General features: G+C 29.1%; 1 protein-coding gene across 4 annotated transcripts in view; it reads left to right on the forward strand.

Annotated features, from left to right (window-relative positions):
• The window catches only part of LOC143074933 (uncharacterized), a 97,017-nt gene extending 69,642 nt beyond the window's left edge, over positions 1-27,375 (forward strand). The window contains exons 3-6 of one of the 4 annotated variants that reach the window (XM_076250128.1): positions 2,995-4,246; positions 5,784-5,940; positions 25,464-25,541; positions 26,168-27,375. In XM_076250128.1, the coding sequence (XP_076106243.1) occupies positions 3,265-4,194 (930 nt within the window). In that variant the 5' untranslated portion in view covers positions 2,995-3,264 and the 3' untranslated portion in view covers positions 4,195-4,246; positions 5,784-5,940; positions 25,464-25,541; positions 26,168-27,375. Of the gene's footprint in view, positions 1-2,994; positions 4,247-4,473; positions 4,634-5,783; positions 5,941-25,463; positions 25,542-26,167 lie in introns of those variants that run through there. The other 3 variants (XR_012978184.1, XR_012978186.1, XR_012978185.1) reach the window with 3 other exon arrangements.
• The last annotated feature ends 465 nt before the right edge of the window (positions 27,376-27,840 follow it).

Raw genomic sequence — 27,840 nt, forward strand, 5'->3', positions numbered from 1 at the left:
TCTTCAAACTATATAGCTACCTTGGTGATGTATTAATCTTACTAAATTCGGGCAGAATCAATTTGGGCCAATTGCAGTTTTGGAAAAGTATTGAAATTGTGCCAATCTCTTTTATTTTGATGATATTAATTGTGCCACATATACCTGCAAATATTTTTTACCATTATATCATACCTGTTCATGTTTTACCTATATCATACATGTACTATATTATTTTTTCCACTTAAGATTTAATTATACACTCGATCCTCAAATTTAAGAAAACATGAATCAATGAGTGATAGATTTCTCTTAGAAGAAATTTAAAGGTCCTGGTGAATAAACTTTACAGAGAACAATACCTGTTGTATTTGTTCAATGGGACAATAGAACTGCCAAAAGTTTAAATGGACAGGTAACTATCAGGTGAATCTATGGAAAGGTTTAATGGGGTTCACAATAAAATTTTAATAACTTTCTCAAACTATCCTGGGTTAGAACAAAACTTGGACAGAAGCTTGTTTATGATCATAAGATAGTATCCAGAAGTAAATTTTGTAAAAAGATAAATCTATTTTTTTCATATTTTACTTTTAAATGGACTTAATTTTTTCTGTGGGGAAACACCACATTCACTAGCTCTGTTGTAAAAGTTTTTAAAATTTAATAACTTTCTTTAACTAAACTGGATTTCTACCAAACTTGTACAGAAGCTTGTGTATGATCATAAGATAGTATCCAGAAGTAAATATTGTAAAAATAAATTTCCTTTTTTTCCGTATTTTACTTATAAATGGACTTAGTTTTTTCTGCGTGAAACATTACATTCACTCTGTGGTTAAATTTTTTAGAATTTTAATAACTTTCTTAAAACTATCCTTGGTGTGTACCAAACTTGGACAGAAGCCTATTTATGATCATAAGATAGTATCCAGAAGTAAGTTTTGTAAAAAGATAACTCCATTTTTTCTGTATTTTACTTTTAAACGGACTTAGATTTTCTTCCAGTTAACATAACATACAGTCTGCAGATAAAGTTTTCTAAACATTTATTAAATTCATCAACTATCCTAGATTTTTACCAAACTTGAACAGAAGCTTTTTACAATCATAAGATAGTATCAAGAGGAATATTTTTATTGATTTTTTTCCCTCATTTTTCATGGGCCTGCGATTTACAGCAAAAGTAGGCAAGACACTGGGTTCCGCGAAACCCTTACAATTTTTTTCTTAAAATGTCCTGTCCCAAGTCAGAAAAATTGCCATAGTAATACTATAGTTCGTTTCTGTGTGTTGCCGTTTAGTATGGTGTTATTTATATACGTTGTATTGCTATTTCAGACTTGTTATTTACATACTGGTACAATAAAGCATCAGAACCCTTAGCTCTTGTTGGTGTTATTCATTAACGCATAGAAAACCACCTACTACATTTCCATCAGTTATAGTTTGTCACCCAGATTTGTTTTCTTCTGAAAACGATTTTTGATATTAAGAACAGTTGTATACTATTGTTGCCTTTATTTACACAAAAATGCAATCTGCTTGTCATGAACACATTGTTTAAGTAACATACTGAGACATCTGGACACGCATAATATCATGTTGTAGATCTGGAGATATAAAGGTAGTCTAACTAGTTGAGTTAGGGGAGATCTTCTTTGGCTCAATTGGTTAGAGCGTTGCCTTTATATCCCGAAATCCATGGATTTTCACATCAATGGCGCTGGGAGCATCTGCTGGTGACATCCCATTAGTCCGACAACCATTATTCCGACAGCCCATTACTCCGACAACCCATGACTCCGACAGCCCATTATTCCGACACTTGAATGCGTTTTTTATAGTATGGGTAAATTATCTCTAAAAAGACCAACTCTGTTCTCTATGGTATGTGTGGTTGTCAGTCTTGTTGACAATTATTCTTTCCATAGGGGATATTTGTCTCAGTATTAGAGTTTATACACATGCTTATAGCAACTGCTCAGTCCTTACCCTCGTCCAATATTTGTTTTATGTGTCAAGGTACTTTATCTAGCTTAATATTTCGTTGTTTGTATGTAACGCCTCTGGTCTAGCATTACGAAGCTAAATTAAATGTGTGTGTGTATGTTTACTTGTTTAACACTAGAACCTTGTTGTAGGCCTTTTATAATCTGTCACTGGTAATTGTGAAACATGCAATGGTAACTTGCAAACCTTGGTAGCTGGACTAAGTAATTTAAGAGTCTTAGACACTGGTTTCTTATTCATTTCAAGACAAAATATAACAAAAACAGTTATAAGTTTAGCAATGACTATTTAATCAGTCATAAATCAATATATTATAATATGTTATGAATAAATATCCCAAAGCAAAAACGGTTCAGAGCCCCCCTTGGATGTTAATCGTCGTGTGTAAACATGATAAAATGGTTTTACTATTTATACTCCCTTTGTGATGGGTATGGTTCACAAGTGGTAGGCTCTGGTAATAATGGTCTAGCTATCGAAATGGTCAGGGTAATGTGAGCTGTGTGCTGTGCGGTTCAGAATCTTCTGCTCCAACCGGAAGTCCGTGGACACATAATATGTGTCTGTTACTATAACGATAAGTGTGTCCGTAAAATTAAGAGGGTGGTAAAGGGTTATTTTCGTGCAACGTTTTCAGCTTTTTAATTTCGAGTGTTTTCGTGTTTTGGTGTTTTATTTCTCGTTTTCTCGTTGTTCGGTTTGATGTGCGTGCTTCGTATTTCCCCTTATTTATTTTCCGTGTTTCGTGTTGGTGCTCCGAATTTCTCGTTCTTGCCTTTTCCACATTTGATTAAAAAGTAAACTGGAACTAACTCAAAGTAAACTGGTGACATATAGACCAAGGATGTGTATAGTTAGAAATCCTTGTATAGGCATAGTAACTTTTGAAACTTGTGTACTATAATAGAAATTTATACATTGTTACCATTCAACATCTATTGTATATGTATATGCTATACATGTAATAAAGTCCATCATGATAATATTTTTTTTTCAAATCAGATGCGAGTAGCAGACGCTTAAAGATGACCACAAGGTCTTTATGTCCATTAACAATGTCTAAAGCATTCGACACTGTTCCGCAGAAAAGACTAATGAACAAACTCAGAGCATATGGCACAGAACTTTCAGTTCTGAATTGGGTCGATAGTTTTCTAAGTGACAGGATACAACACGTTTCAATAAACAATAAAACATCATCATGGACAAAAGTAACCTCAGGTATACCTCAAGGATCTGTGCTTGGGCCTCTACTTTTTGTAATTTTCATAAATGACCTTCCAAACCTGGTTGATTCCGACGTATACCTCTTTGCAGATGATACTAAAATTTTTAACACAATTAGTCAGAAAGAAGATAAAACTCAATTACAAAGTGACTTTAAATAAACTATCGCAATGGAGTGATACCTGGCTATTAAAGTTTCACTCCGACAAGTGCAAACATATGCACATAGGTAAACCGGGACCGGAACCAGACTCAAAATATACACTGAAATCGACAATACTACAAAAAGTTACTGAAGAAAAAGACATTGGAGTAATTATTGACGCTGAATTAAATTTCGAAAAACATATAAGTGAGAAAGTTAATAAGGCAAATTCCATGTTTGCACTACTGAGAAGAACTTTTCAATATTTAGATACAGATACCTTTGTACCACTATACAAGACACTCGTTAGAACACATTTAGAATTTGCAAGCTCAGTATGGCATCCATATAAAATAAAATATGTTGATATGATTGAAAATGTGCAGCGCCGGGCAACTAAACAACTACCAGGATTAAAGAATTTAACATACTCAGAAAGACTGCAAAAATTGAAACTACCATCTCTAAATTTTAGACGAGTCCGAGGTGACATGATTGAATTATATAAAACACTGAATGGAAAATATGATAAAGAGGCGGCACAATTTGTTAAATTATGGAAGGATATGACAACACGAACAGGGTCACGCGGCAACAGTCTGAAAATATTTCCACAGAGAGCAAGAACAGAATTAAGGAGGAATGCCTTTGCTCTACGAGTGGTAAAAACATGGAATACACTACCCGAAATTATAGTAACATCACCAACCACAAATACATTTAAGAATAGACTAGACAAATACTGGAAGAACCAAACAATGATGTACGAAGACTATAAATCACCAATCACCGGAAGTGGAGAAGATTTAGATATAGAGACTGATGATTGAAGAGGGACTGTAGTTCCTGTATACATCAGTAAACGAACCTAAGTAAACCTAAGTAAGTACATGGTCTTCAAGAACGTCTTAGTAATAACTGCTGGTACTTTTTTTCTGAATATTTACGATTTTATTTCTCGTGCTTCATTTTTCCCAATTTTTATTTCACGTGTTTCCGTGTTCAGTACCACCCTCAATTAACGTAGCGATTGGTTTTAATTCTAAATATACATGATACCGGGTTCTGGAAACTAGGTTATCTCTGTCCATTCCGATTGGTCCTTAAAACCGGAAGTTCCCACGGCAATACTATAGAACATGGCGCAAAAACAAATAGAAATACACAACTGTCGAGGGAAAAGGGGAGGTATGGGCTTATCAAGAATAACCCTTAGTGGAAACGTATCTTGGTTACATTAAAGACCCTTAACATGATTGAATAAAACAGGTGAGCAAAAGGGACAAGTGATATACGGGTCAAACTAAAGCTGGGATCCTGTCAAAGTACCCCTCTGGTCAAACAGTGAGAACGAACCCTGTCCTATGATCTATCAATATTTCCCATAAACAATAATATAATACATACAATACAATACGGCCGCGATACCTGAAATATAAAGTGTTCATATGCATAGTCCGTTCATAAATATAACAGTGCAGCTCAGAGTTCTGGAACACGAAAATGAAAGTGAAAGTAGAAATGAATTCTCTGATCAACACAAGAAAAGAATGAAACATGATACATAAAAACCTACCAATCTTAAATCCTACCCTTAGGCATAACAGTATGTCCAATATCAGTCTGTGCTGTTCTATTTCGATATTTTTTGCATGTGTACTTAAAAAGAAGGTGTGGTATAAATATGATTGCCAATGACACAACTATCCACAAGAGACCAACATGACACAGACATTAACAACTATAGGTCACCGTACGACCTTTAACAATGAACATAGTCAGCTATAAAAGGCCCCGATATGGAAATGTAAAACAAATTAAAACGAGAAAACTAACGACCTTATTTGTATAAAAATATGAACGAAAAAACAAATATTTAACACATAAACAACCACTGAATTACAGGCTCCTGACTTGGAACAGGCACATACATAAATAATGTGGCGGGGTTAAACATGTTAGTGGGATCCCATCCCTTCCTTTAACATGCACTTATAGGTGACATCTAAGGAACTCGCCAGAGGGTTTCATCAGGCTAAATATATGTCATCATTTATCACAGAGTAAGCCTGGATCTGGCCACACTTTACTGAAACTTACTACAACTCAGCCCAATAAAGTCCTATGAAGCAGTAAGTGTGGGTACGTGGCCACACTACACTGCGTTATACAGATAAAAGTTAACTATCTTAAGTAAAACCAGCAAACATGCAGAAGAACGATTTCTGCTGATCATATATATATATACACATGAAAATAAACTGTAAATATCGAGGAAATATTTTAAATTTTAAATTTCAGGACATTGAATTAGCTCATATTTTTATGCCGATACATATGTATAAACAAAACACTTTTAATATTCCTTTAAATGATGATTGATGTCTACCTGTGTGACTTTTATATTTTAATCTTTCAGATATATGTACTTTTGAACTGGTGGTGGAAACTCATTGATTGAGGTGCTCCTTTATTGGAGGAAGTTCTGGAATACAAGTTACAAGTTGATCAAAGATCAGGAAGATGTAAAAAAACAGTTTTAATACTTTTTATGGACAATCGGTGAACATTTTTAGGTAAGATTATGTGATTATCATTGATAAAAACAAACAAATAACATCATTAATGATCGATCGGAGGCTGTTTGTAAGTACAAGGGATAAAAAATCAACCATGTTTGTGGAATGATTTTCTCTGCACACATGCATTTCCGGTAGGCAATGTTTCAATATAAATATTGAATAATAACTAATTTTATTTAAAAAAATAATGATTTTGAGGCACATATATGTACAGATGGGTGCACTCCTAACCTGTACAGCAAGTTAACTTGATAACCAGTCATTTGGACTGGTCAAAGTTAACCTGTGACCGAATGTAGGACTGCTCTGACCAGTCCTAGGACCAAAATCTAGTTAACTTGAAAAGCGGACTTGGACCTAGGACTGTTTTTATGTCTGCCAAAAAGTTAACTTGGAAACAGGTCCGCTATTGATATAAGTTAACTTCGAACCAGTCCTGTCATAAGTTAACATAAGTTAACTTCGGAACCAGTCCTGTCATAAAGTTAACCTAAGTTAACTTGGAAACCGGTCCTGCCACAAAGTTAACTTCTGCTTGAACAAATCCGATCAAAACCAGACCTGTTCCCAAGTTAACTTTTGACTGGTCTGGTCAACACTAAGTTAACTTGTAACCAGGACCGCTCTTCGTTGATTTAAAAAAAAATATATTTTTAATATCTTTGTTTCGTAGTAGAAACATCGAAAATAAAGTAATTTGAAAATTAATACTTCCGTTTTATGAACAGGATTAAACACAAATAATTGAAAATAAGTACGCACAGAACGTAACACAAATTTATCTGTGATCTGACAATCTATCTATTATAAAAACGATCTCGGTTACAATGATAACAGGCACTGAATATATATATATATTCCGATATCAAATTCAATCATATTATGTATATTTTTGAAAATAAGTATATTTGATGTTAGGTGTATACGTCCTTGTTAGTTATACATCCTTGAACTATGCAGCTACAATCAGCAATAGTTTAATTCATTTAAATAATGACTACAAATTTTTGTTCGCCTAAATTAAGGGTGCCAGCATGTCTTCTTTTTACTCAAAATACTGATACGTAACAAAATTTCAGTAGTTTTGATACCTCCAGTTGACTTGTACAACAAAATTATTTGACCGCATCCACCAAAACTGACCATATATGCACTTTAATTTGTAAATCTATATACCTGCATAGTAAATCAGCAATATTTTTTATGTCAGGATTCAATGTATAATACAATCCTGACAATGGACAGCAAAATTGCAATATAATAACAAAAAATTTTGGTTCGCATAAATTTAGGATACCAGCATGTCCTCATTTTATTCAAAATTTTGATACGTAACAAAATTTCAGTAGTTTTGATACCTCCAGCTGACTTGTACAACAAAATTATTTGACCGCATTACCAAAACTGACCATATGTGAACTTTAAATTGTAAATCTATATACCAGCATAGAAAATCAGCCTTATTTTTAATGTCAGGATTCAATGTATAATACAATCATGACAATGGACAGCAATATTGCAATATAATAACAACAAATTTTTGTTAGCCTAAATTAAGGGTGCCAGCTTGTCCTCTTTTTACTTAAAATACTGATACGTAACAAAATTTCAGTAGTTTTGATGCCTCCAGTTGACTTGTACAACAAAATTATTTGACCGCATCCACCAAAACTGACCATATATGCACTTTAATTTGTAAATCTTTATACCAGCATAGTAAATCAGCCATATTTTTTATGTCAGGATTCAATGTATAATACAATCATGACAATGGACAGCAATATTGCAATATAATAACAACAAATTTTTGTTCGCATAAATTTAGGATACCAGCATGTCCTCATTTTATTCAAAATATTGAAACGTAACAAAATTTCAGTAGTTTTGATACCTCCAGTTGACTTGTACAACAAAATTATTTGACCGCATCCACCAAAACTGACCATATGTGCACTTTAATTTGTAAATCTATATACCCGCATCGTTAATCAGCCATATTTTTTATGTCAGGATTCAATGTATAATACAATCATGACAATGGACAGCAAAATTGCAATATAATAACAAAAAATTTTGGTTCGCATAAATTTAGGATACCAGCATGTCCTCTTTTTACTTAAAATACTGATACGTAACAAAATTTCAGTAGTTTTGATACCTCCAGTTGACTTGTACAACAAAATTATTTGACCGCATCCACCAAAACTGACCATATGTGCATTTTAATTTGTAAATCTATATACCCGCATAGTTAATCAGCCCTATTTTTTATGTCAGGATTCAATGTATAATACAATCATGACAATGGACAGCAAAATTGCAATATAATAACAAAAAATTTTGGTTTGCATAAATTTAGGATACCAGCATGTCCTCATTTTATTCAAAATATTGAAACGTAACAAAATTTTAGTAGTTTTGATACCTCCAGTTGACTTGTACAACAAAATTATTTGACCGCATCCACCAAAACTGACCATATGTGCACTTTAATTTGTAAATCTATATACCCGCATAGTTAATCAGCCATATTTTTTATGTCAGGATTCAATGTATAATACAATCATGACAATGGACAGCAAAATTGCAATATAATAACAAAATATTTTGGTTCGCATAAATTTAGGATACCAGCATGTCCTCATTTTATTTAAAATATTGATACGTAACAAAATTTCAGTAGTTTTGATACCTCCAGCTGACTTGTACAACAAAATTATTTGACCACATTACCAAAACTGACCATATGTGAACTTTAAATTGTAAATCTATATACCAGCATAGAAAATCAGCCTTATTTTTAATGTCAGGATTTAATGTATAATACAATCATGACAATGGACAGCAATATTGCAATATAATAACAACAAATTTGTGTTCGCCTAAATTAAGGGTATAAGCATGTCCTCTTTTTACTCAAAATAGTGATACGTAACAAAATTTCAGTAGTTTTGATGCCTCCAGTTGACTTGTACAACAAAATTATTTGACCGCATCCACCAAAACTGACCATATATGCACTTCAATTTGTAAATCTATATACCAGCATAGTAAATCAGCAATATTTTTTATGTCAGGATTCAATGTATAATACAATCCTGACAATGGACAGCAAAATTGCAATATAATAACAAAAAATTTTGGTTCGCATAAATTTAGGATACCAGCATGTCCTCATTTTATTCAAAATTTTGATACGTAACAAAATTTCAGTAGTTTTGATACCTCCAGCTGACTTGTACAACAAAATTATTTGACCGCATTACCAAAACTGACCATATGTGAACTTTAAATTGTAAATCTATATACCAGCATAGTAAATCAGCCTTATTTTTAATGTCAGGATTCAATGTATAATACAATCATGACAATGGACAGCAATATTGCAATATAATAACAACAAATTTTTGTTAGCCTAAATTAAGGGTGCCAGCATGTCCTCTTTTTACTTAAAATACTGATACGTAACAAAATTTCAGTAGTTTTGATGCCTCCAGTTGACTTGTACAACAAAATTATTTGACCGCATCCACCAAAACTGACCATATATGCACTTTAATTTGTAAATCTATATACCAGCATAGTAAATCAGCCATATTTTTTATGTCAGGATTTAATGTATAATACATGTGATCATGACAATGGACAGCAATATTGCAATATAATAACAACAAATTTTTGTTCACATAAATTTAGGATACCAGCATGTCCTCATTTTATTCAAAATATTGAAACGTAACAAAATTTCAGTAGTTTTGATACCTCCAGTTGACTTGTACAACAAAATTATTTGACTGCATCCACCAAAACTGACCATATGTGCACTTTAATTTGTAAATCTTTATACCCGCATCGTTAATCAGCCATATTTTTTATGTCAGGATTCAATGTATAATACAATCATGACAATGGACAGCAAAATTGCAATATAATATAACAAAAAATTTTGGTTCGCATAAATTTAGGATACCAGCATGTCCTCTTTTTACTTAAATACTGATACGTAACAAAATTTCAGTAGTTTTGATACCTCCAGTTGACTTGTACAACAAAATTATTTGACCGCATCCACCAAAACTGACCATATGTGCATTTTAATTTGTAAATCTATATACCCGCATAGTAAATCAGCCCTATATTCAATGTATAATACAATCATGACAATGGACAGCAATATTGCAATATAATAACAACAAATTTTTGTTAGCCTAATTAAATTAAGGGTGCCAGCATGTCCTCTTTTTACTTAAAATACTGATACGTAACAAAATTTCAGTAGTTTTGATGCCTCCAGTTGACTTGTACAACAAAATTATTTGACCGCATCCACCAAAACTGACCATATATGCACTTTAATTTGTAAATCTTTATACCAGCATAGTAAATCAGCCATATTTTTTATGTCAGGATTCAATGTATAATACAATCATGACAATGGACCGCAAGATTGCAATATATAACAACAAATTTTGGTTCGCATAAATTTAGGATACCAGCATGTCCTCATTTTATTCAAAATATTGAAACGTAACAAAATTTCAGTAGTTTTGATACCTCCAGTTGACTTGTACAACAAAATTATTTGACCGCATCCACCAAAACTGACCATATGTGCACTTTAATTTGTAAATCTTTATACCCGCATCGTTAATCAGCCATATTTTTTATGTCAGGATTCAATGTATAATACAATCATGACAATGGACAGCAAAATTGCAATATAATAACAAAAAATTTTGGTTCGCATAAATTTAGGATACCAGCATGTCCTCTTTTTACTTAAAATACTGATACGTAACAAAATTTCAGTAGTTTTGATACCTCCAGTTGACTTGTACAACAAAATTATTTGACCGCATCCACCAAAACTGACCATATGTGCATTTTAATTTGTAAATCTATATACCCGCATAGTTAATCAGCCCTATTTTTTATGTCAGGATTCAATGTATAATACAATCATGACAATGGACAGCCAAATTGCAATATAATAACAAAAAATTTTGGTTTGCATAAATTTAGGATACCAGCATGTCCTCATTTTATTCAAAATATTGATACGTAACAAAATTTCAGTAGTTTTGATACCTCCAGTTGACTTGTACAACAAAATTATTTGACTGCATCCACCAAAACTGACCATATGTGCACTTTAATTTGTAAATCTTTATACCCGCATCGTTAATCAGCCATATTTTTTATGTCAGGATTCAATGTATAATACAATCATGACAATGGACAGCAAAATTGCAATATAATATAACAAAAAATTTTGGTTCGCATAAATTTAGGATACCAGCATGTCCTCTTTTTACTTAAAATACTGATACGTAACAAAATTTCAGTAGTTTTGATACCTCCAGTTGACTTGTACAACAAAATTATTTGACCGCATCCACCAAAACTGACCATATGTGCATTTTAATTTGTAAATCTATATACCCGCATAGTAAATCAGCCCTATTTTTTATGTCAGGATTCAATGTATAATACAATCATGACAATGGACAGCCAAATTGCAATATAATAACAAAAAATTTTGGTTTGCATAAATTTAGGATACCAGCATGTCCTCATTTTATTCAAAATATTGATACGTAACAAAATTTCAGTAGTTTTGATACCTCCAGCTGACTTGTACAACAAAATTATTTGACCACATTACCAAAACTGACCATATGTGAACTTTAAATTGTAAATCTATATACCAGCATAGAAAATCAGCCTTATTTTTAATGTCAGGATTCAATGTATAATACAATCATGACAATGGACAGCAATATTGCAATATAATAACAACAAATTTTTGTTAGCCTAATTAAATTAAGGGTGCCAGCATGTCCTCTTTTTACTTAAAATACTGATACGTAACAAAATTTCAGTAGTTTTGATGCCTCCAGTTGACTTGTACAACAAAATTATTTGACCGCATCCACCAAAACTGACCATATATGCACTTTAATTTGTAAATCTTTATACCAGCATAGTAAATCAGCCATATTTTTTATGTCAGGATTCAATGTATAATACAATCATGACAATGGACAGCAATATTGCAATATAATAACAACAAATTTTGGTTCGCATAAATTTAGGATACCAGCATGTCCTCATTTTATTCAAAATATTGAAACGTAACAAAATTTCAGTAGTTTTGATACCTCCAGTTGACTTGTACAACAAAATTATTTGACCGCATCCACCAAAACTGACCATATGTGCACTTTAATTTGTAAATCTTTATACCCGCATCGTTAATCAGCCATATTTTTTATGTCAGGATTCAATGTATAATACAATCATGACAATGGACAGCAAAATTGCAATATAATAACAAAAAATTTTGGTTCGCATAAATTTAGGATACCAGCATGTCCTCTTTTTACTTAAAATACTGATACGTAACAAAATTTCAGTAGTTTTGATACCTCCAGTTGACTTGTACAACAAAATTATTTGACCGCATCCACCAAAACTGACCATATGTGCATTTTAATTTGTAAATCTATATACCCGCATAGTTAATCAGCCCTATTTTTTATGTCAGGATTCAATGTATAATACAATCATGACAATGGACAGCCAAATTGCAATATAATAACAAAAAATTTTGGTTTGCATAAATTTAGGATACCAGCATGTCCTCATTTTATTCAAAATATTGATACGTAACAAAATTTCAGTAGTTTTGATACCTCCAGCTGACTTGTACAACAAAATTATTTGACCACATTACCAAAACTGACCATATGTGAACTTTAAATTGTAAATCTATATACCAGCATAGAAAATCAGCCTTATTTTTAATGTCAGGATTCAATGTATAATACAATCATGACAATGGACAGCAATATTGCAATATAATAACAACAAATTTTTGTTCACCTAAATTAAGGGTGCCAGCATGTCCTCTTTTTACTTAAAATACTGATACGTAACAAAATTTCAGAAGTTTTAATGCCTCCAGTTGACTTGTACAACAAAATTATTTGACCGCATCCACCAAAACTGACCATATATGCACTTTAATTTGTAAATCTATATACCCGCATAGTAAATCAGCCATATTTTTGATGTCAGGATTCAATGTATAATACAATCATCACAATGGACAGCAATATTGCAATATAATAACAACAAATTTTGGTTCGCATAAATTTAGGATACCAGCATGTCCTCATTTTATTCAAAATATTGATCTTATCAAAATTTCAGTAGTTTTGATACCTCCAGTTGACTTGTACAACAAAATTATTTGACCACATCCACCAAAACTGACCATTTGTGCACTTTAATTTGTAAATCTATATACCCGCATAGTTAATCAGCCATATTTTTTATGCCAGAATCAATGTATAATACAATCATGACAATGGACAGCAATATTGCAATATAATAACAACAAATTTTTGTTCACATAAATTTATAATACCAGCATGTCCTCATTTTATTCAAAATATTGATACGTAACTAAATTTCAGTAGTTTTGATACCTCCAGCTGACTTGTACAACAAAATTATTTGACCGCATTACCAAAACTGACCATATGTGCACTTTAATTTGTAAATCTATATACACCATGGCATACCCGCATAGTATTAATCAGCCATATTTTTTATGTCAGGAATCATTGTATAATATAATCATGACAATGGACAGCAATATTGCAATTTAATAACAACAAATTTTTGTTCGCATAAATTTAGGATACCAGCGTGTCCTCCTTTTATTCAAAATATTGATACGTAACAAAATTTCAGTAGTTTTAATACCTCATGCTGACTTGGAAAACAAAACTATTTGACCAAAACTGATCATATGTGCACTTTTATTTGCAAATCTATATACCCGAATACCATTGTACCGAGCGCCTTAATGTCTTCTCCTGGCGCTCCTGTTCACATTTTAGTAGGACCGTAAATGTAGACGTAATCAATAATATTGGAAAACCATTAATGCAAAAAATATTCTGAATAAATTGAGAATGTCAGAATTTCATCTCTTTATTTATAATAACAGTCACATCATATATAGGAGTTCATGATGGTGTACGTGTAAAACAAAACTATTATGCCACATCATCAAAGTACCAACGAATCCGTACCAACACTGACATGTCTGAATTCATTTGTACTATTTACAATGATTTAATAAAAAAAAAGTATACGAGGTTCTCTTCTTGGAATCTATTATGTCGGTTGATTGATTTTGTTTATAGTTAAACGTCAAGTGGCAACTGTTTCATTTAAGTGCGCATTGAGTATAATTTTAGGACGTCTCATATAAATAGATCGGCAATGACAAATCTCTCGATTTATCACTGAACTAGTATATATTTGTTTATGGGCCAGCTGAAGGACGCCTCCGGGTGCGGGAATTTCTCGCTACATTGAAGACCTGTTGGTGACCTTCTGCTGTTGTTTTTTATTTGGTCGGGTTGTTGTCTCTTTGACACATTCCCCATTTCCATTCTCAATTTATTTCTAAAAAATTGAGTCGGACAGCAAATTTTTTTTACCAAGATTATTTAAATTCTTGAATTGACAGGAGATTGTACTACATTTACTATCTTAATCAATCTGAAATGCAAATTCTAGGTTTTATGACAACGATTATTTTTATTTTTGAATTGAGGCAATACACAAACTACATGAGATGTATAATTTGATTTAAATCAAAGGGTTGTTAAAAAAAGTTATCAATTAAATTTTTAAGTGTACTATATGGGTTAGTTGGCACATCAAATTCTTGTTTTTTGATTTGACAAGAATATTAATAAAATAAAAGAAGTGTCACTTTCATTGAGGTCAATGTAAATCATACACACCTGACTCTTGTAAAACTTTCAATTTTGTAAAAGTATTCCTCTGCATTTTCCAAAAAAAACCAGAATTGTAATGTCTTTGTATAATTTTCTAATAAAATAGAAAATATTAGCATGTATTTTTTATGCCACATCAATATATTAATTTCTGAACTTAAATTTCTTCTCATTTATGTCTAACAAACCAATCTGAAGTTAGAAAGTAATCAATTATTAGACCAGTTAAAAAATGTATAGATCTATTCTTTAATTCTTTTGTTTCATACAATAATTAACTTTTTTTAAATATTCAAATGTGTTATTTTAACCCAATTAGTATGAGTGTGAATTTATTTACTCAAAGGTCCTTTTATCTCTTAATTAGCCATAAACAATCACAAAAAGAATGAAAAATCAAGGTAGATAATTATTTGGATTAAAAATAAAACATATGAAATTAAAGGGAATATAATTAAATTCTTTTAAGTGATTATTTGTTTTGATAAGTAATTTGTGCATCTTTGTGATTGTAAATGGCTAATCAAGAGATAAAAGGGCTATTTGAGTTGAAGAACTCATACTCATACTCATACTCATTAGGTTAAATAAACACATAAGCATATATATAAAATGTTCATTTTAATATGAAAAATAAAAAAGAATTAAAGAATAGCTATGGATAAGGTAAACTTTTCATTATTGTAACTATACTATATTATATATTTAAAATATTATGTAAAATTGAGAATGGAAATGGGGAATGTGTCAAAGAGAACAACCCGACAAATAAAAAAACAACAGCAGAAGGTCACCAACAGGTGTGTTTATATAAAAAAATAATAATATTAAAATAGGTATCAATAGGTACCAGGATTATAATTTAATGATTTTTTAATTTATAATTTATTATAATTTATAATTATAATTAAAACACCTGCAATATAAACATATTGTAAGTTTTGTATTTACCAATTGTGTCGTGTTTTGTGATTAAGATTTAGAAAACCAGTTTTCCACTCATTTACAATATTATTCTACTCTTAAGCTATTAAAATAGTAAGTAAACCTAAGCTTACTGAATCCCATGTCAATTAGTTATTTGTTGTATTGCTGTAAAATTTAAGAATTAAAGTTATCTTGGTATAAAAAAGGTAGGATTTGCAATTCGGACAAAATAGAGATATTACACTTTAATTTTTTTAATAACTTTTTCAAATCAACTTGGATTTTCATCAAACTATGTAGGTATCTTAGATATTTATTAAGCTTAATGAATCCAATGTCATTTAGTTTTTTGTTGTATTGCTGAAAATGAAAAATTTAAAAATTAAATTAATCTAGGTCAAAAAAGCTAGAATTTGCAGTTTGAACAAAATAGAGATAGTACACTTTAATTTTTTTAATAACTTTTTCAAATCAACTTGGATTTTCATCAAACTATGTAAGTATCTTAGATATATATTAAGCTTACTGAATCCCATGTCATTTAGTTGTTTTTTTTTATTGCTGAAAAATTTAAAAATTAAATTAATCTAGGTAAAAAAAGCTAGAATTTGCAGTTCGAACAAAATAGAGATAGTACACTTTAATTTTTTTAATAACTTTTTCAAATCAACTTGAATGTTCATCAAACTATGCAGCTACCTTACATTTATATTAAGCTTACTGAATCCCATGTCAATTAGTTTTTTTGTTGTATTGCTGTAAAATTTAAGAATTAAAGTTATCTTGGTATAAAAAAGCTAGGATTTGCAATTCGGACAAAATAGAGATAGTACACTTTAATTTTTTTAATAACTTTTTCAAATCAACTTGGATTTTCATCAAACTATGTAGGTATCTTAGATATATATTAAGCTTAATGAATCCAATGTCATTTAGTTTTTTGTTGTATTGCTGTAAAATTTAAAAATTAAATTACTCTGGGTCAAAAAAGCTAGAATTTGCAGTTCGAACAAAATGGACATAGTACACTTTAATTTTTTTAATAACTTTTTCAAATCAACTTGGATTTTCATCAAACTATGTAGGTATCTTAGATATATATTAAGCTTACTGAATCCCATGTCATTGAGTTTTTTGTTGTTTTGCTGTAAAATTTAAAAATTAAATTAATCTAGGTAAGAAAAGCTAGAATTTGCAGTTCGAACAAAAAAGAGATAGTACACTTTAATTTTTTTAATAACTTTTTCAAATCAACTTGGATGTTCTTCAAAGTATGCAGCTATCTTACATATATATTAAGCTTACTGAATCCCATGTCAATTAGTTATTTGTTGTATTGCTGTAAAATTTAAGAAATGAAGTTATCTTGGTATAAAAAAGCTAGGATTTGCAATTCGGACAAAATAGAGATAGTACACTTTCATTTTTTTAATTACTTTTTCAAATCAACTTGAATTTTCATCAAACTATGTAGGTATCTTAGATATATATTAAGTTTACTGAATCCCATGTCATTTAGTTTTTTGTTGTATTGCTGAAAAATTTAAAAATTAAATTACTGTAGGTCAAAAAAGCTAGAATTTGCAGTTCGAACAAAATAGAGATAGTACACTTTAATTTTTTTAATAACTTTTTCAAATCAACTTGAATGTTCTTCAAACAATGCGGCTATCTTACAGATATATTAAGCTTACTGAATCCCATTTCAATTCGTTATTTGGTGTATTGCTGAAAAATTTAAGAATTTAAAGTTATCTTGGTATAAAAAAGCTAGGATTTGCAATTCGGACAAAATAGAGATAGTACACTTTAATTTGTTTAATAACTTTTTCAAATCAACTTGGATTTTCATCAAACTATGTAGGTATCTTAGATATATATTAAGCTTAATGAATCCAATGTCATTTAGTTTTTTGTTGTATTGCTGAAAATGAAAAATTTAAAAATTAAATTAATCTAGGTCAAAAAAGCTAGAATTTGCAATTCGGACAAAATAGAGATATTACACTTTAATTTTTTTAATAACTTTTTCAAATCAACTTGGATTTTCATCAAACTATGTAGGTATCTTAGATATATATTAAGCTTACTGAATCCCATGTCATTTAGTTTTTTGTTGTATTGCTGAAAAATTTTAAAATTAAATTAATCTAGGTCAAAAAAGCTAGAATTTGCATTTCGAACAAAATGGACATAGTACACTTTAATTTTTTTAATGACTTTTTCAAATCAACTTGGATTTTCATCAAACTATGTAGGTATCTTAGATATATATTAAGCTTACTGAATCCCATGTCATTGAGTTTTTTGTTGTATTGCTGTAAAATTTAAAAAATAAATTAATCTAGGTCAAAAAAGCTAGAATTTGCAGTTCGAACTAAATAGAGATAGTACACTTTAATTTTTTTAATAACTTTTTCAAATCAACTTGGATTTTCATCAAACTATGTAGGTATCTTAGATATATATAAAGCTTACCGAATCCCATGTCATTTAGTTTTTTGTTGTATTGCTGAAAAATTTTAAAATTAAATTAATCTAGGTCAAAAAAGCTAGAATTTGCATTTCGAACAAAATGGACATAGTACACTTTAATTTTTTTAATAACTTTTTCAAATCAACTTGGATTTTCATCAAACTATGTAGGTATCTTAAATATATATTAAGCTTACTGAATCCCATGTCATTGAGTTTTTTGTTGTATTGCTGTAAAATTTAAAAAATAAATTAATCTAGGTCAAAAAAGCTAGAATTTGCAGTTCGAACTAAATAGAGATAGTACACTTTAATTTTTTTAATAACTTTTTCAAATCAACTTGGATTTTCATCAAACTATGTAGGTATCTTAGATATATATAAAGCTTACCGAATCCCATGTCATTTAGTTTTTTGTTGTATTGCTGAAAATGAAAAATTTAAAAATTAAATTAATCTAGGTCAAAAAAGCTAGAATTTGCAATTCGGACAAAATAGAGATATTACACTTTAATTTTTTTAATAACTTTTTCAAATCAACTTGGATTTTCATCAAACTATGTAGGTATCTTAGATATATATTAAGCTTACTGAATCCCATGTCATTGAGTTTTTTGTTGTTTTGCTGTAAAATTTAAAAATTAAATTAATCTAGGTAAGAAAAGCTAGAATTTGCAGTTCGAACAAAAAAGAGATAGTACACTTTAATTTTTTTAATAACTTTTTCAAATCAACTTGGATGTTCTTCAAAGTATGCAGCTATCTTACATATATATTAAGCTTACTGAATCCCATGTCAATTAGTTATTTGTTGTATTGCTGTAAAATTTAAGAAATGAAGTTATCTTGGTATAAAAAAGCTAGGATTTGCAATTCGGACAAAATAGAGATAGTACACTTTCATTTTTTTAATTACTTTTTCAAATCAACTTGAATTTTCATCAAACTATGTAGGTATCTTAGATATATATGAAGTTTACTGAATCCCATGTCATTTAGTTTTTTGTTGTATTGCTGAAAAATTTAAAAATTAAATTACTGTAGGTCAAAAAAGCTAGAATTTGCAGTTCGAACAAAATAGAGATAGTACACTTTAATTTTTTTAATAACTTTTTCAAATCAACTTGAATGTTCTTCAAACAATGCGGCTATCTTACAGATATATTAAGCTTACTGAATCCCATTTCAATTCGTTATTTGGTGTATTGCTGAAAAATTTAAGAATTTAAAGTTATCTTGGTATAAAAAAGCTAGGATTTGCAATTCGGACAAAATAGAGATAGTACACTTTAATTTGTTTAATAACTTTTTCAAATCAACTTGGATTTTCATCAAACTATGTAGGTATCTTAGATATATATTAAGCTTAATGAATCCAATGTCATTTAGTTTTTTGTTGTATTGCTGAAAATGAAAAATTTAAAAATTAAATTAATCTAGGTCAAAAAAGCTAGAATTTGCAATTCGGACAAAATAGAGATATTACACTTTAATTTTTTTAATAACTTTTTCAAATCAACTTGGATTTTCATCAAACTATGTAGGTATCTTAGATATATATTAAGCTTACTGAATCCCATGTCATTTAGTTTTTTGTTGTATTGCTGAAAAATTTTAAAATTAAATTAATCTAGGTCAAAAAAGCTAGAATTTGCATTTCGAACAAAATGGACATAGTACACTTTAATTTTTTTAATGACTTTTTCAAATCAACTTGGATTTTCATCAAACTATGTAGGTATCTTAGATATATATTAAGCTTACTGAATCCCATGTCATTGAGTTTTTTGTTGTATTGCTGTAAAATTTAAAAAATAAATTAATCTAGGTCAAAAAAGCTAGAATTTGCAGTTCGAACTAAATAGAGATAGTACACTTTAATTTTTTTAATAACTTTTTCAAATCAACTTGGATTTTCATCAAACTATGTAGGTATCTTAGATATATATAAAGCTTACCGAATCCCATGTCATTTAGTTTTTTGTTGTATTGCTGAAAAATTTTAAAATTAAATTAATCTAGGTCAAAAAAGCTAGAATTTGCATTTCGAACAAAATGGACATAGTACACTTTAATTTTTTTAATAACTTTTTCAAATCAACTTGGATTTTCATCAAACTATGTAGGTATCTTAAATATATATTAAGCTTACTGAATCCCATGTCATTGAGTTTTTTGTTGTATTGCTGTAAAATTTAAAAAATAAATTAATCTAGGTCAAAAAAGCTAGAATTTGCAGTTCGAACTAAATAGAGATAGTACACTTTAATTTTTTTAATAACTTTTTCAAATCAACTTGGATTTTCATCAAACTATGTAGGTATCTTAGATATATATAAAGCTTACCGAATCCCATGTCATTTAGTTTTTTGTTGTATTGCTGAAAAATTTTAAAATTAAATTAATCTAGGTCAAAAAAGCTAGAATTTGCATTTCGAACAAAATGGACATAGTACACTTTAATTTTTTTAATAACTTTTTCAAATCAACTTGGATCATCATCAAACTATGCAGCTATCTTACATATATATTAAGCTTACTGAATCCCATGTCAATTAGTTATTTGTTGTATTGCTGTAAAATTAAAGAATTAAGTTATCTTGGTATAAAAAAGCTAGGATTTGCAATTCGGACAAAATAGAGATAGTACACTTTAAATTTTTTAATAACTTTTTCAAATCAACTTGGATTTTCATCAAACTATGTAGGTATCTTAGATATATATTAAGCTTAATGAATCCAATGTCATTTAGTTTTTTGTTGTATTGCTGAAAATGAAAAATTTAAAAATTTAAAGTTATCTTGGTATAAAAAAGCTAGGATTTGCAATTCGGACAAAATAAAGATAGTACACTTTAAATTTTTTAATTACTTTTTCAAATCAACTTGAATTTTCATCAAACTATGTAGGTATCTTAGATATATATTAAGCTTACTGAATCCCATGTCATTGAGTTTTTTGTTGTATTGCTGAAAAATTTAAAAATTAAATTACTCTAGGTCAAAAAAGCTAGAATTTGCAGTTCGAACAAAATAGAGATAGTACACTTTAAATTTTTTAATAACTTTTTCAAATCAACTTGGATTTTCATCAAACTATGTAGGTATCTTAGATATATATTAAGCTTAATGAATCCAATGTCATTTAGTTTTTTGTTGTATTGCTGAAAATGAAAAATTTAAAAATTTAAAGTTATCTTGGTATAAAAAAGCTAGGATTTGCAATTCGGACAAAATAGAGATAGTACACTTTAATTTTTTTAATAACTTTTTCAAATCAACTTTGATTTTCATCAAACTATGTAGGTATCTTAGATATATATTAAGCTTAATGAATCCAATGTCATTTAGTTTTTTGTTGTATTGCTGTATCTTTTGTAAATTTTTTCATCCTTAGTGCCAAAAACAACGGAATGATAATGCTGTTGTATAATATTCTAACAGAATTTAACATTACAATTTTAGACAACATGTTTTGAATATAAATTAAAGAAAATAAATAGTTCACTTTTAATTGAGATCGATATAGATATTACTCACCTGACTCTTTTAAAGCTATTAATTTAGTAAAATTATTCATCCGTATTGGCAAAAAGAACAGAATTTAAATGTCGTTGTATAATTTTTTAATAAAATAGAAAATATTAGCATCTTCATTGTATGCGACATCATTTGTTTGAATTTCTTTTCATTAATGTCTAACCATATATATCAAAAAGAAGATGTGGTATGATTGCCAATGAGACAACTGTCCACAAGAGACCAAAATGACACTAACATTAACAACTACAGGTCACTGTACAGCCTTCAACAATGAGCAAAGCCCATACTGCATAGTCAGATATAATAGGCCCAAATAAGACCATGTAACAAACCAATCTGAAGTTTAAAAAGTAATCAATTATCAGACCAGTTCAAAAATATATATAGAAACAAAAGAACTTTTGTCACTATTTAATACTTTTAGCAGAAATATAAGTAGCTTTAGACTACTGGAATTTTCATTTTTTGTAAAACATTTCATCTTTAGTACCAAAAATAACAGAATTATAAAGCCGTTGTATAATATTCTAACAGAATTAAACATTACAATTTTAGACTACATGTTTTGAAATAACTAAATATGAAACCAGTTCAAGAATATTAATAAAATAAAAGAAATAGTGTCACTTTTTATTGAGATCAATATAGATATTACTCACCTAACTCTTTTAAAGCTATCAATTAAGTAAAATTATTCCTCCGTATTGGCAAAAAGAACAGAATTTAATGTTGTTTAGTTTTCTAATAAAATTGAAAAAAATAGCATCTTTGTTTTATGCAATGTCAATTTTTTTTTCATTTCTTAACTTAGATTTCTTCTCATTAATGTCTAACAAACCAATCTGAAGTTTATAAAGTAATCAGTTATCAGAAACGTCAGGAATATATAGAAACAAAAGACATTTTACCACTATTTCATGCTTTTAGCATAAAAATAAGTAACTTACAGATGACTAGAACTTTCATTTTTTTTTAATTTTCATCCTTAGTGCTTCAATAACAGAATGATAATGCCGTTGTATAATATTCTAACAGAATTAAACATTTTTCTATAATGAGAGTGCAAGAATATTAATAAAATAAAAGAAGTAGTGTCTCTTTTAATTGAGATTGATATAATTATTACTCATCTGACTCTTCTTAAGCTATTGAATATAAAAAAAAACTTAATTTAGATGTTTTCATATAAAATTCTAATAAAATTGAGGGAAAAAAAATGCAATTCTAAACATACATTTATATTAATAAAATAAAAGAAGTGGCATCACTTTTTATTGTGATAGATATGAATATTACTAACTGAAATATTACTTATTTCCATTAATGGGACAACATATTTGCAATTGAAAACTAAAAATTCTTCACTTTCATGTGTAGCAAATCTGAGGTATAAAAATACTCAAATGTCAGGCCAGTACAAAAATATTGTAAAAAGGAAAATCACAAGTAAAATTACAATCATCTTTTATCATTTTGGACATCAATTTAGATTATAGACTCATAGAGCTCTTGTTTTTTTTGTTTAACTATTCATCGTTACATAATTAAACATAATTAAGATGACGTTGTATAGGATTTTAAAACAAATGAAAATTTAGGCACTTCATTTGCATGTGGCAACTCATTTTGCCATTTAAAACTACCTTTTTTATATATATAAAATCTATTCAGTGGAATAAAAATACCCAAATATTAAGGCAGTAAAAAATAATAATAAAATAAAAGAAGTATTGTCACTTTTTAATTGTTATGGATATGCATATTTCTAATAGTACACTTATAGAGCTATCAGTCTTGTAAAACTATTCCTCCTTAGAGAAAAAAAAAAGAACAGAACTTTTATGCAATTTTATTGAAAAAAGAAATATTGTCACTTTTTATCATTATCGACATAATTAATGCTAACATTTGACTTATAAAGCTCTTTATTTTTGTAAAACCACTCATCCTTATGGACATAAAGAACATAATTTAGATGCCCTTTGTATAATTTTCTAAAACAAATGAAAACTTGGCACTTTTTTTGTGTGTGGCAATAAATTTTGCAATTTTAAACTTAAATTTCTTTACCTTTATGTCTTAAAATCAATTCTGTGGAGTATGAATTACCAAAATATGATGACAGTTCAACAATATTAATGAAATAAAAGAAACTTTAACTTTTTATTGTGATGGATATTCATATTAATAACTGCATCTTTTTGTAATGTCACATCATTTTTTTTTTTTTTTAATTTTTTTCACATTTAGGTTTAACAGACCAATCTGAGGTTTAAAAAGTAATCAATTATCAGACCAGTACAAAGATATTAGTGAGAAAAAGAAATATTGTCACCTTTAATCATTATTGACAAAGTTAATGCTAACCTTATACTTATTCAGCTCTCTAGTTTTGTAAAACCACTCTTCCTTCAGAACAAAAAGAACATAATTTTTAGGCTTTTATATGATATACTGAAACAAATATACATATTGGCAACATTTTTTTTGTGTGGCATCAAAATTTGCAACTTTAGACTTAAATTTCTATACCTGTCTTAAAATCCATGTTGTTGAGTAAGAATTACCAAAATATGGTGGCAGTACAAGAATATAAAAAAAAAGAAGTATCGTCACTTGTTATTGTTATTTATGTACACCCTACTCTTATACATCTCTCTTTTTTTGGTAAAACTATTCTTCCTTAGGGAGAAAAAGAACAGATTTGTAATGCTGTTGTATAGTATTTTAATAAAATGGAACATATGGCACCTTTGTTTTATGCAACAATAATTATTAAATTTCTAAACTTAAACTTCACATTTATGTCTACATAAATCAATCTAAGTTATGAAAAGTACCCAATTAGCAGACTAGTTCAAATTATATAAATAATCAAAGACATATTGTTATTATTTAACGCTATCAACATAAATATATGTAACTATAGACTACTGTAAATTCAGAAATTAATGCGAGGTTTTTATTATTGTAAAAAATGCGACAGAGTTGTAAACGCAATAATTTAAACTCGCATTTTGAAATATCTTATATCAATTAAACAAGATTTTTCTCAAAATCGTATAAATTAAAATCGCATTTAAGTCTAAAATGACAAAATTGCCATGATAAATGCACGCAATGATTTCTGATTTTACAGTATTAGAATACTCAATTTTTGCAGAACTATTCATCCTTACTGACAAAAAGAACAGAATTTTAATGTTCTTGTAAAATATTCTAACAAAATTAAAAATATTGATATTTTTTTTATATTGTGAAACAACATGTTTTGCAATTTCGAAAGTAAATATTCTTCACTTTTATGTGTAAATTTCCAACATGAAGTATAAAAATGACTCAAATAACAGACCAGTACAAAAATATTAATGAAAAAAGGAAATATTGTCACTTTTAATCATTATCGACATGATGCTAACTCTAGACTTATACAGCTCTCTTTTTGTTGTTCATCCTTGAGAACAAAAAGAACATCATTTAAATGTTGTTGTATAATTTACCAGCAAGATTAGAAAAACATTTTGGCAAGTGACTTCAAATTATTCAATTGTAAACCTATATTTTTTTACCTATATTTTTAAAAATCATTTCTGTGAAAAAAAATAACCAAATATGAAGCAATTTCATGAATGTTAATAAAATAAACAAAAGTATTGTCACTTTTTATCCTGATTAATATAAATATTATATATATAATTGTCCCCTAAAAATGTGATCATATATTTTAAATGCTTTGTTTTAATATTTCAGACTTATAAGTGTGTCATCTGTACAAAGGATTTTAAATCCAGATATGCTCTACGACGACATGAGAGATTAGTGCATAAGGTAATTATATGGTACAAAATCTTTAAGCAGTATCAAACATGAGTTGATTTTATATAATTGTAATTTGTGTCATACAAATGTAACAGTGAAATGAAATTATATCATATAATTTGTTTCATACAAATGCAGAATGAGATTTCTGGTTTTATTATCGACAATGTTAATGAGAGATATCGTTCTGATTGCATCTGGGATATCTGCACCTATCTTTATCAACTGTTTATTCAAGTTCAATCATTTATCAAATTTCAATAATGGTTTAAATTTTATTCAGTTCTTCGACTATGGATTTTACCTTATTGTACAGAAACGAAAATATGTGATATACTATAAGTCATAAGTTAAAAAAAGTAGGGATCTGTAGACAATTGCATTGTGACAGTTGTTATCCATTCGTTTGATGTGTTTGAACTTTTGATTTTGCCATTTGATTTGGGACTTTCCTTTTTGAATTTTTTTCAGAGTTCAGTATTTTTGTGTTTTTACTTTTTAAACATTTCAAAATCGTATGTATTGGCGTGTTGTTGAACATTTGTTTTTGTAAAATTTTATTAGATATATTAATTGATTACCAATACAAGATATTTTAAGATAACAACTTATATTTCATTTTCATATTTATACAGGCTGGACCACCTTCAACTCCAGCAGTGTCACCTGCCCCAGCAGTGTCACCTGCCCCAGCAGTGTCACCTGCCCCAGCAGTGTCACCTGCCCCAGCAGTGTCACCAACCCTAGCACTGTCACCAACTCCAGGTGCAGTTCAGATAGTAGACTTCAACGACATGTTAGTAATAGACACTCATTTAGATCTGCTGCAAATGGAGCCTTCAGTATTTCTTTTATTTTCAATCCCCCATATGTCTGAGGAGTAGGTCAAAATAACCACTAATACATAGTTTAAAAGGAACATTCTTTATCTTTGAAAAAATTACAATCTTTGTTTTTGTTAGTGTATACTTGTTAGAATGTTTGATGTAAAAATGTAAATATAATTTAACTGTAGATATATTTTTTTCAGTATTATTTTTATTTTCAAACCCCCATATTTCCGAGTAGTAGGTCAAAAAAATAACCACCAATGCATCAAATACAGTCTACCACTTTTTTTTTCGAGCTTAAGAGAAGTTTCCGTTGTAATTATATAGCAGACCAAGATAAACATATGAATCTTTAATTTCAATAATTTCATTACATAGTTTAAAAGGAACATTCTTATGAAACTTTCTCTTTGAAAAAATTACAATCTTTGTTTTTGTTAGTGTATACTTGTTAGAATGTTTGATGTAAAAATGTAAATATAATTTAACTGTAGATATATTTTTTCCAGTATTATTTTTATTTTCAAACCCCCATATTTCCGAGTAGAACGTCAAAAAAATAACCACCAATGCATCAAATACAGTCTACCACTTTTTTTTCGAGCTTAAGAGAAGTTTCCGTTATAATTACATAGCAGACCAAGATAAATATATGAATCTTTAATTTCATTACATAGTTTAAAAGGAACATTCTTATGAAACTTTCTCTTTGAAAAAATTACAATCTTTGTTTTTGTTAGTGTATACTTGTTAGAATGTTTGATGTAAAAATGTAAATATTATTTTTTTAGTGCTTGTGTTTTGGGTCTACTTTTTGTGCTATGTGAGTGTGGAGTAGTTTGTATGTGTTATTTATAAGGCATGAGTGTTTGTTTTGAAATGAAATGCAAGGTTTTTAGTGCTAACTGTATGAGAGTGTACGTTTTAGTGTTTACTTTTGTTGTATTTGTTAACTGCATACATACATGTATATTTTGTTGTGAATATCACCACAAATAAAAGATCCATTACTGTTTTGTTCTTATTTCTCCATGAACAATTCATTTATTTCCAGAGAAATAGATCATGAAAAAACACCTCAAAATCTAGCTCATGGTATTCTTTGTCTCTCTGTGTTGTTTCTTGTGTAGTAATTAGGTCTTTCCACTTTTCTGTGGAAAGACCTATTGTATTTGTTCTGATTATTATTATTATTATTAAGTCTTTCCACTTTTCTGTTTCAGTGGAAAGACTTATTGTTTTTGTTCTGATTATTAAGTCTTTCCACTTTTCTTTTCTGTGGAAAGACTTGTTGTTTTTCTTCTGATTTTTTTTTTTTTTCTTCCGCCTAATTTTGTTCTTGCGATAAATATTTGTTTCACAATATGTCGCTTAGATATTTGGTATATGATATTGAACAGTTTATGCGCTTTTGAAATTTACCCTGCGTAACCGAATACTTTTCTTTATAGGAGTTATCTCCCCAAACACTGTTTTCC

This window comes from Mytilus galloprovincialis, chromosome 5 (genome assembly GCF_965363235.1).
Source record: "Mytilus galloprovincialis chromosome 5, xbMytGall1.hap1.1, whole genome shotgun sequence".
Classification (NCBI taxonomy): Eukaryota; Metazoa; Mollusca; class Bivalvia; order Mytilida; family Mytilidae; genus Mytilus; species Mytilus galloprovincialis.